At 40.5% G+C, this 11,904-nt stretch overlaps 1 protein-coding gene and 1 long non-coding RNA gene across 2 annotated transcripts in view; one reads left to right on the forward strand and one right to left on the reverse strand.

Moving 5' to 3' along the window:
- LOC124788929 (3-phosphoinositide-dependent protein kinase 1) overlaps positions 1–5,774 on the reverse strand; it is a 402,360-nt gene extending 396,586 nt beyond the window's left edge. Inside the window, exon 1 of the mRNA XM_047256216.1 lies at positions 5,673–5,774. Coding sequence (XP_047112172.1) covers positions 5,673–5,696 — 24 coding nt within the window. The 5' untranslated portion in view covers positions 5,697–5,774. The remainder of the gene's footprint in view (positions 1–5,672) is intronic.
- Positions 5,775–6,049: 275 nt separating this feature from the next.
- On the forward strand, positions 6,050–11,430 carry LOC124790137. Its single transcript, XR_007016231.1, has 3 exons — positions 6,050–6,248; positions 7,090–7,198; positions 8,077–11,430. It is a non-coding gene; the product is annotated as an uncharacterized LOC124790137 (long non-coding RNA).
- Positions 11,431–11,904: the final 474 nt, after the last annotated feature.

The raw sequence follows: 11,904 nt of genomic DNA on the forward strand, positions 1-11,904 counted from the left end.
CTTCGTCTCTTGAACAAAACAAAGTAACTTCCTGGTCGCAATAGCGCTCCACACACAAGGAAACAAAATCGCGTTCTTCACCTGTGTCACACGAACAAGTTGCGAAGTCTCTCTGACACACAACCTGTGAAGACGGCAGGGAAGATTTAAGTGATGTGAGCGCTCTTATCAGTGACGTCAGATATCACGTGACTCTTGGCCAATCAGTAAACTGCCATCTTCTGAGAAGTGGGCAGGTTGCACTTTTGTAGTACTGGCGATCTTCCTGCCGTCATGTTTATTCCCACACGTTGCACGCCCCGCCGCACCTTCGGGGATGTGGTCAGATACACTGAAATGCACGTCACTTCTCTCTCCAAGGCAGAAAAACGACAAACACACACAGACTTGCGTCTCAGAAAAAGCCCTGAATCGCTCACTCCGACATCGCAGATGAGATATCAGAACTAAACCGAACTATCAACTAATCTGAAAAACCGAATTACTTGGGTAATCATCGTATTACATTATAAATGTAAGTCATCCACGAATGATGCTTACAAAATCCTCGTTCGACAGATTCTTTGCTGTTTCTTGTGAGTCTGGAATCCTTATCGGTTAGCATTATTGGAATCAAATTCTCAGTCTGCAGCGGAGTGTATGATGACATGAAACTGGAAGATTAAAATTGTGTCCCAGACCGAGACTCGAACTCGAGACCTTTGCCTTTTGCGGGCTATTGCTACCAATAGGTAAGAGCACTTGCCTGCAAGGTCCCAAGTTCGAGTCTTGGTCCAACACGCAATTTTAATCTGCCAGTAAGTTTCAGGTAGCATTATTATCTAGAAGATGAAGATAATCCAAAGAAGAGCAGCGCATTTCGTGATGGTTTTTTGAAGTAAACGCCAATGCGTCCCTGAAATGTTCGACACACCACATCGGCAGATGCTAGAAGAGAGGCGTCGTGCGTCACAAAGTTTACAATTAAAATTTCGGGAGCGTACGTTCCAAGAAGAGTGGGGCGACATATCACTTCCTTCCGCATACGTCACTCGAGCAGAGCATGAAGGGAAAAATCACAGAAACTCGAGCCCGTGCTTGCTTTCTTCCCGCTCGTGTCACGAAATAACCAACACAAAGCACTGCTCACTTAACTCCCAAATTTGTGTAAGCTGTCACTTCCCGCAAGTCCAGTAGACTTTGCAACGAACGAGGTGTGTTATGAAAGTTTTGCCTGAGAAAGATGAGGCACAGCAGCACGGTCTTCGACCCCACCATCTTAAAAAATTGGCACCATTCCTCTATGGCTCACCAACATTAGGGTGAGCAATTGGTTGTATCTGCGTACCATTAACAAGCGTTACTGATACATTTACAATCATGTTACAGTATGTTCTTCTTCCCTTTCCATCCCCTCCTTCTCTCTCTCTCTCTCTCTCTCTCTCTCTCTCTCTCTCTCTCTCTCTCTCCCCCTTCCTGCCGCGCACGCATGCATGCAGAGTGTCTTTGTGTTGTGGTTTTTCAGGCGGAACAAGGGAAACCAGTCAGGTTCAAATCAAATGGCTCTGAGCACTATGGGACTTAACATCTTAGGTCATCAGTCCCCTAGCACTTAGAACTACTTAAACCTAACTAACCTAAGGACATCACACACATCCATGCTCGAGGCAGGATTCGAAACTGCGACCGTAGCAATCCCGCGGTTCCGGACTGCAACGCCTAGAACCGCACGGCCACCGCGGCCGGGAAACCAATCAGGTGAATTTAGCTTCAAACCCACATTCCCGCCATTCGAAGTATCACGCGGTAATTAAATTAATCTGGGGAGCAGTTTTGACTTGGATTCAGGTTATTTATTTCCCAAGTGTTCTTCCCAGTACTTTCTTACCTGCCCTTATCAATAGTAAACACGCATTAAATTTTTTGAGGAGGCGTGGTGCAAGCACAAACGCGACACAGTTTTCTGTTATTGGCCGCGCGGAGTGGCCGCGTAGTTAGAGGCGCCATGTCAGTGATTGCGCGGCCTCTCCCGCCGGAGGTTCGAGTCCTCCCGTGTGTGTGTGTGTGTGTGTGTGTGTGTGTGTGTGTGTGTGTGTGTGTGTGTGTGTGTAAGTCTAAGGACCGATGACCTCAGCAGTTTGGTCCCTTAGGAATTCACACACACATCTGAACATTTATCCCAGCAACTCGGCCGTTGCACATCTCTGCTTAAAAATTGGTCACGCCACGGACTATGAAGGAAATAAATTACTGCTCAGTTCTCTTCTTCTGAGAGAGTTTAAGTGAAGGAGATGCAGCAATTTAAGAAACTGATAAATATAAACCGATCCTGTCTCAGCGAGACACGGGATACTGCGATTTGCACACTGGGAACACGGCGCGAAGTGAACCCAGCTACAGCAGCTGAATCAGAAGAGTACTGTCCCACCTCCCCACCGCAGCACCGACTGACGGAAAAGTTGGTGCGGGGGAAGGCGATACCGAACGTCAAATGAAGTCCTAGTGGGACCAGCGCGTCATGGTTATTTCTTTGCTTAGCTCTTAATTCCTGTGGGAGATGTCTATTCTCAAGCATTTCTAGGTGTAGTAATTTAGTATACAAACAAGAAAAAAGTGGGACAGTCTTAAATAGTTGTGCGTATTTGTGTAAGTGCGTCGTTGCTATCTCGAGAAAAAAATCACATGTTTATATGGGTTGATACTGAAACTTTCAGTCTGCTGAAGTGACCTATGGCATTCGACGAGTGAAGATAGCTAACAGCAGCGCTGCTGCCAACTTTCAGTCACAGACTGACAGAAAGGCAACACTGACGTGCTGCTTTAGAAACGTAAACAAAATCGCGTTAAGCGATTGGTTATGGCAGAAGCGCCAACCACAACTTAACTGCCAGGGATCTATCTATACGGCGGCGCGGGATTAGTCGAGCGGTCTTGAGCGCTGCAGTCAGGGACTGTGCGGCTCGTCCGACGGAGGTTCGAATCCTCCATCGGGCATGGGTGTGTGTGTGTTTGTCCTTAGGATAATTTAGGTTAAGTAGTGTGTAAGCTTAGGGACTGATGACCTTAGCAATTAAGTCCCATAAGATTTCACACACATTTGGACATTTTTTGGATCTATACGGTAAAATGATTCGAGCTACAATGATTAGCCTACAGTTCCTCGGTCGTTACCTGAACCGTCTTGCTGCCAAAAAATCGTGAGAAACTAAACAATTCAGACCGACAGAATCCCCTGAGAGAATTATTACCTATGCGCCGGGAAAATCTATGACCGCATACACAAATAAAAATTTGCAGCACCTGCTGCTGGCGTCTCCACAATTACGTGTATGGAGGCTTCTGTCGGAACCCTCGGAATCGCACAACACTGCCGCACTGCACCGCTGAGTTGCGGACACAATGAAGAGTCACCGGCCGCCGCTGACTGGCACGCGTTGCGTGGGAGCGTGTTTACAAACAATCCTCTGTCCTCCATGACACGCCGCGACCAGTACACTTATAAACTATGCACTCGCTGCAATTCACGGCCGTGTCCCCACAACCCACACAGCGCGTGTGTTTTATAGTGACATTACTTATGGCTGACGCCAAACTACTTAAAATGGTACTGAGCGAACACAGAACGTAATCAGCAGTCAGAACACTTGCGATAACGGGATGGTAAAGCAGCAGCCTATGGAAGTTCGCCAAAATAAATGACAGAAAATCCGTCACAGCGATATATATATATATATATATATATATATATATATATATATATATCGTAGTCTTATGAATGTGACATCATTTGAAACTACATCATTTAAACGCAGATTTCGCCAAATCTGTACCAATTTTTGTGCTGCGCGTAAACAACACTCACTTTCGCTCTTTTCTTGATACTTTAAGTTATTTCGGCGCCGCAGAAAATTGTAGTCAATTCAAATATCTTGCACGTCATATGCAGATAATGGACGTAGTCGCTGCAATAATTTATATTAGCTCACGTTACACCGCTATTCTGCTTCACAACTCGGATGATAAACTCGTTACAGCACAGAGCACATTAAAGCCGAAGCGAAGCATACTGACGAGAAATACAGAGAACGGACGGCATAATATTTATTCAAATTCACTGTAAGGGCAAACAACGAACACAACATTATTTGCCTATTTTCATTCGAACCTTCCGAGTAGGTCATTATATAGCATCTCCGGAAGAGTGATCATTACGTGTGGTTTGCTGAAGTCTCTTGTATTTGTGGATACAGTTGGTTATGAAAATCTGGAACTACGAGAGAAAGTTCCAAGCATTGCAAATACTTCTCGTGGAATGCGAGGACTTGCGTTCGATTCTCGGCCCAGTGTATTGTTTTAATCCTTAACGAGTATTAAGCGAAAGTGTATTTACAAACTAATACTTCTACCCTGGCTGCAGTTATATGAAGTTAAAATGATGTGAACTGCATTCTACGACATTGATGAAAGCTCAAAATTCAGTGATTAACAACGAAACCAAGGCGAGAGTGAATCTGCTTAGTTCATGTACGATATTTGCACATAACATGCGCCAATATACTCGATTCAGTTTTTTTTCCAAATTTAGCTTGCAGCTTTAGTTGTTTATAACGGAAAACGCATTTAATATTGAGCGAACGTTAACTTCGAGCTGCACTACGGATCTCCTGTTCACTCACAACCTTTACTTCGTAATCAGATCTTTTAGCTTCGCCAACGCACAACCAAATTGTCACCTTCCAACCCAAACTAGACCTTAGATGTACTCGTTTACACACACACACACACACACACACACACAAACACACACACACACAAATAGGTACATTTCAAAAAGGTAAGAATTCAACAATCTCAGAAACACGTTTCGCTGAAGATTCCTGTTCTACGCGCGTATGCATCTTCAATACACGAATTCTCGGAGGGCGTATCTCTTCTCGGCGGAGTCCACCTGACGGGCCTTGGCTGTGTCTATTAGAAGTATATTGATAGCGATTGACATGTTGTTGTCAGTGAGAACACACAGAAAAGCCCACTGTTACAGAAACTTGCTGCGCCGAAGAGGTCGTTTACCTAGTCGCACGCGGTGCGAGGGCATTGCTCCTTGCCGCTGCCCGTCACAACAAACCGACGTGCTCCACGCCGACTACAGAAATGAAGCTACACTCACAAACAGCGACATGCACAAACGTTTGGCCGCTCGGCACATCCTGTTCCGCTCATTAGAGAATGTGGGCGACGGATCGAAAGAGTTTCCAAGCCATTCCACTACTTCATTTCACTGCAACACGCGTAACGGTCAACGACATGGTTAGGACGCGATTCTCACGAGAAAAAACAAATGTTATATGAAATGCGGCAGCTTACACTAATTGATGACAAACTCCAAACTTGTCATCTTACATGTCACAAAAGTATCTGCTACATCATGAATTAAGCAATTAGTTCACCAGCAACCTACTTCCGGCAAGGATTTGTATAGCAGTTTCTCTGCTGCAAACCGTAATCAGAGCGCAGACACTAGAAAGTATATGAGTTTGAGGAACATTGTCTTCACAACAAGGATATCTCGCATTCAGTCGATTTATGGGATCCAACTCAGGCCGTGGAATTCGCGATTATATGTTCTGATCGATTTTGGTTCCTTGCATTCAAAATGTTGTAATACAGAATTAATGGAGATCAATTTAACTTACCACCTGCCCTGAAGTTTCAGACATATCCACGCCAATATTGTTGTTCCACTAAAAAAAAAAAACACTTTTATGCTCACAAGATTATCAGCCGCACAGCTGCAAATTAATAACAGCAGATACGCGCCATGTTGAATGCTAGCGCTACCTGGACGTCAAACTGCACACCTGTAAGTTTACGAAAACAAGTGACAACATAGACCTCCAAGGTAACTCAACTGCTACCCGTACTTTCGTGACACAATTACAACATCTGCCGCTAGATGTCACCAGCGCTGCAAGCATTTTCTCGTTACTGGAGTTGTCTCGAGAAATTCTGCCGTTAAATCCTTCTTCTGTATTTACTTAACTGTTGTATTATTATTTATCTTTCTGTCAAATACCAGTATCTACTATATATAAACGATACAAGGCAGTGCGGTCCCAAGATTAGCAAACATCAATGCCAACAACGATATAGTGATGGCTGCTCACATTAGATAGTGTGACAGAATATTGTGTGTTGTGTTTTTTGAGGTACCATAAACTTTACACGTGCGTGGATACCAGCTGTAAACTGTTGTCTACGCAATTTAAAAGGTAAGTCTTCCGTAATCTATATTTAAACCTTCCTTACTAACACGAGCCGCACCCCTTCAGCAATACCAACAACTGAGCGGTGTTATGCTGTCATAATTTACAATGCCGTCATACTGACTGAATGTTTCCCTTTTTTTGTATCTATGATTTGTTTTAGAACATGACTACACTTGTTTCGGTAGTCGTTCAGCAGAAATCATCATCATCTTCGACGAAACAAACCTGTTGTTTATACTTAAAATTACTGTCGTATGCTTTTGTTTGGAATCACAGACCCACCGTCACGTCTGAAACGCATTTATGTCGTGTCCAAAACAGTTAACAATTGTTGTGTGTTCTGATTGATAAATTTCGGACGAGAAATACATATTGACACCGCGTTCCCTACCTCAGTAGACAATATAACTGTGTATGCTTAAATTATTTGTGGATATAAAGTGTCTTAACACTTCCAAGCCCCATACGAAATTGCCTTGCTATTGCCCCAAGAAATTGTCAGCGTAGGTTAATTACAAAGTTGCTTAACCCGATTGCTTTCATGTTATTTACCGGTGATATTGGCACGATTGTTAAACATTTTAGTGCAATATTACGTTTGTTTTCCGTTTAATCGTGCAGTGTAGTTTACAGCAGGTAATTGGAAAATAGAGATGTCAGCTGATTGGTGTTGCTTCAACACTACGTAGTGAATTCATACACGTTGATAAAATTGTTTTCTTGCATTTTACACCTGTATTGGAACTTCACTTTCCGTGAATCCATATAGATGTAATCCTATTTAATACATATCTGTAAAATTATGGACCGATTTTAGTGATTTTTTTTCTATTTTGTCATTTAGATAATGTTTAAAACAATATCTTGTACACATCTCCTGAGTGACTGACTGTGTAACAGAGAACTTCGGGAATTTGAGTTAGTAGCATGGTACCCTTGCACTCAAATGAATAGTAAGTATTATAAAAAAATGTTAAATTTAAATAAAAGAAGAGATTACAGAATATATAACAGTCCAGTAACTAAGTATGTGTCTGTTGTTTTTAAGGTCTAGTAAATATTTTTGTTTAACTGTAATGGAAACTGTAATATGCTACTGTTTATTTTGTGCTAGGAAGCTGAGACTCTTGCAGCTACAGTCTTAATTTTGTGTGAATTGCAAGCCACTGCTCTCTGGCGACTTGTGACGTCATTGTCCAAAGCCGACGGGTTGTATCCCCTGTTACACTAGACCCGAAATTATTGTACAAGAGTTGTCACAGTACTTGAAAACTTTAATTCCAAAAGTATTAAAAACTGACGTTTTACTGGTACATAAAACCCCAGATTACATATGAGTATCACACAAATGCACGATTTATAATTTTGATTCTATGGCTGTAATATTTTAACATTTAGCTTTTTTATGTTTAAATAACTCGGAGACACTCCTGTGAACCAGCCATTAGATATATTGCAGCATTGTGTGGAGTTTAGCAGCATGAAAGAACTATTTGGTTGTGGTACAGTGCAAATTCTCTCTCTACTCACACAAAAAGTATCTGGGAAGGTAATACAGATCATGAGCTTCCTGTATAAACTTGTGCCCTCTTGAAGAATGTTGCTTCCCTCCTCGTATGACTAACAATATTGAGATTGTGCAAAATTATGTATATTTTAATATATTTTTAGTTTCTCACCACTCATGACACAACTATGTTGAGGTAATATGCAACATTAGTATTTTTTAGCCCATTATTTGAAATGCTATAGGTGTTTCAAGTGTGCTGTAGCTTAAAATTTGATACAAATTGTTCGGTAGCAGTAGCTAATTTTTTGTTTCTTTTTACAGGGTGTTCACAAGGCCTGTGAAATGTAACAAACATCAAGATTGTCATAGAAAGACACATACATGCACTCATTACATAAGTTGAATGATAGTTATGTTGGCGTACACTTCTATAAGTTACAAGTATGATATGTACAGTATCTCAAGGATACTGAGGGTGCCTGTAGTGGTATTACCTTGATGGGAAGTAGTGACAGAATATGATACAACCCATTAACTTTGGCCAGTGACACACAAAGTGACATGGTGACAGTGGCACTGTACAATCAAGCTTGTTTTAATTATAAAAGTATCGAGACATCTGTAGGAGTATTGGGGATTTGGGACTAATGTTCTTCTCATTGACATCTCCAAACATGGTAAAATCTTGAAATATTGAGCTACAGGAAGAAAATATGGATCTTTTAAATTGGGAATGCACTATGTATAAAAAATAAAAATGAGATTTCATGACACATCCATTGGCATCACCAACTAACAACCAGGCTACGTGCAATATATTTGCATTTGCGAATATGGACTATCATCAGCTGTATAATGGAATGACGACAATGAAAATTTGTGCTGGACTGGGACTCATACCCGGATTTCGCACTTATTGTGAGCGGTTGCCGTACCAAACCTGTCCGACACAAATTTTCATTGTCGTCATTCCATTATACAGCTGATGGTAGTCCATATTTGCAAAGGAGAGTGCCTTTCATGTAATTCATGATGGCTGTTGTCACCGCAGTGCTTGTTCCTTCAGACATGCATGCATCTGCGAAGGAACATTACATCATAAATTGGAAAAATATAGTCACTGCAGTATCATATTGTAACAACCAGTCTGTCACCTAACCTAACCTAGACCAAAGGTTTAAAAGTGCTGAGAATCATGTCACTGATCAAAGCGGAATGGCAGTATCAATATCTTAAATACACCATTGCTGCAGCACATTGAGAGGGGCTGTAGCAATAATGTCCTGATATTACAGATTATAGAAGGGTTTGAGGAACAAGTGGAGTAAGAGTGGTCCCTTGACATAATCTGCTAGAATTGACACACAAGCAGTTGTGATGAGCTTGGTGACTGCTGTGTCATTGGTTAGTTATGAGCCAAGAAACCAGTGTCTTGGCAGTGTGGCTGTAGCCTTGTCTTCTGTAGGTGCACAACATGTGCAACCCACTCAGCTGTTGGTTATACCATGAACCAGCATCGTATGGAGTGTCCTGTATGTTGCATTTGGTGATTCATGGACTTGTCAAAATATGGCATTGGGATTTTCTTAATCCTCGTCTCTTTAAATTGTTATGCCTTTTGCATCCTATAAGGCACTAATTTATATAGGGAAATGAAAATTAAGTTGTAGCGAAAACTCCTCTCTTTTATACTTATTTAAAAATCTGTGCAATATGGTGAGCAATCATTCACTGTATTATGCAGTTAAATTTTGTTTTTATTTTCAAGGAGTGCGTAGATCCTGGTTGTAAATATGTACAAAGCCTTTCTTGTGTGGCTTGTTAGGCCTTGCATTTGTTCTTCACATAGAACTGGTGGACTGCACTGTAGTCTTCCGCACTTCCCTAGCTGGCTCTTATTTTGGTGAGCTTGTCTTACTCGAATGCTTGTGGCCACATGTGTAACATCTATTTACAATTCATATCAGTGACATTGTCTTATTTCTTGGTAGGCAGAAAACAATAACAGTAAAAATTACAACCTGTGAATGTGTTTTTGCTGTCATTAGATGTCTAAGTGGTGAGCCATAGTCCATGTTTTCCTATCTTGTGCTGACATTTTCATCTCCACGTATTACACCCAACATCTGCTTTAGATAGTCTGTTCTCTGTCAGCCCCTATAATTTTCCTGCTGTACTGCTCCTGGTGCCAAGTCAGCTGTTACTGGATGCCACAGCATATGTTCCACTGATCTGCCACTTTGTATAGTAAGGGTCTTCTGTAGACGTCTTTACTCACATATTCATTTTAGTATCTGTTCAATATGCAGTTTCATCTGTTCACTTAATTTTTCAGTCTTTAACACCACATTTAAGTTTCTTCATATCCAGATTTCCAGTTAGTTCACATTTCACTTCCAAACAATTCTGTGCTCTATATGTATTCTGTCAGGGACGTCTTCCTCATTTCCATTTTGCTGTCTTATACCAACAGACCTTTTTTTCTTTTTCTAATTGAAATGAGCTTTCTTTGACTGGATTCTCTATTCTTCGATAACTTCCTCGCTTCGGCCATCCTTTCCAATCAAACTCATAGAGAGGAAATTTATCTCAATACTCCCATCACTGTGAATGCCCGCTCATATGTACCTATTATATTAAATCAGTTTTTGGCCGCAGTCATATGTGAATTGCTTGTATTGTTTTTACTTTGGTGGAGGTTTTCATAGTGTGCATAAAAGACTTTGGCAAGGTCACCACAAGGCTTCAACAAGGCAATTAGTACATTTGGGATGCACTCATGCATTAGATGTATACTGTTCCCCACAGCACAAATGTCATATAGTTCGTAACAATCAGTAATTTAGATTACATTAAAATCTATGTTTAGAAGGGCATCCATTGTTTTGTAATGGTTCTAGTGCATGTTTGTGTCTCCTTATGACAATTTTTCCATGTAAAACCTATTAGTTATCCTGAATGCCCTGTAAGATAGAAGGTATAGTTGTGGGTGTTCCCCCTGGCTAACTATTCCATTTGCCTATGCAGTATTTTGATTACATTTCAGTATTACTCATTTTATGGACTGAGGGTAATAGCTGTTAAGTAAGTTGTTATATTTATTCAGCATACAACACACGATAAGGCAATGTTGTCACACAGCTACTTTGTATGTTAAAGTATGTCTCATTAATGTTTCAAAAACGGACAGTGACGTGTGTGTCCCAAAACTGACAGCTGTCTTTTTTTTTTAACATTGCTTTGTTGTGTATTGTATGCTGAATAAATATAAGACTTGGATAGTGGATTAGTGAGGTACTGCTACCAGTGACCCAAATTACACACACTGTCTGGACTCAACCTTTCCACTGAATATGATTAAGGCAGTCTCTTAAGCCATCTAGTAATGATGGATTTATCAGTGAGTGAGCATTATGCTGGAGAATAGAATTGTGACCTTCACGAGCAGTGGTTAGAAGAGTGGAAAGTTCTGTTTAGTGAATTTAATAATACGTTATGTGAATATGTCTAAATAACTTAAGCAATTCCTCTTCATCTCCGAAATATGTACTGTCTATGTATCTGCATGACATTCCAAAGCTGCTGAGATGACAAAATTTGCGATATTAGCTTTGTGTTTTATTACCTGTATTGCTGATGAATGAATGGGAAAAATGATTCAAGTACATATGAAAATTTACCGATTTTTATAGGTGATGTGGTGAATAAACAAAACATTATTGAATGCAACTGCACTTTCCAATCCATTTAATGCTTTTTGGTTACCCATTCTCACATTATTAATTAATTTTTTCAACTGTTATTTGTATGTGTGGATATAATTTTTGAATCTTCATATTTTGTAATTTAATTTACTTATAACTAAACCTGACTGATCTTTCTGGTTTTTCACTATCATGCATGGCACATACAAACACAGTGCACGTATCTCATTATATCTGAATTTCAGGTGTAGGGTCTCCACATTTTTACCCCTATTGTTAAATATTTGCAGCTAATTAGCAGTATGTTCTTCTTTCCATTTTCTGAAGTAAATATATTCACACATTTATTAATGTTTCTTTCACTTCGTGGGTGCACTGTGTGGTAACACCTGAATTTTTGAGTGATTTTATTTGCTCTTTCTTTATTTAGAACCAACAGCTCACA

Source organism: Schistocerca piceifrons, chromosome 3 (assembly GCF_021461385.2).
Source record: "Schistocerca piceifrons isolate TAMUIC-IGC-003096 chromosome 3, iqSchPice1.1, whole genome shotgun sequence".
NCBI lineage: Eukaryota > Metazoa > Arthropoda > Insecta > Orthoptera > Acrididae > Schistocerca > Schistocerca piceifrons.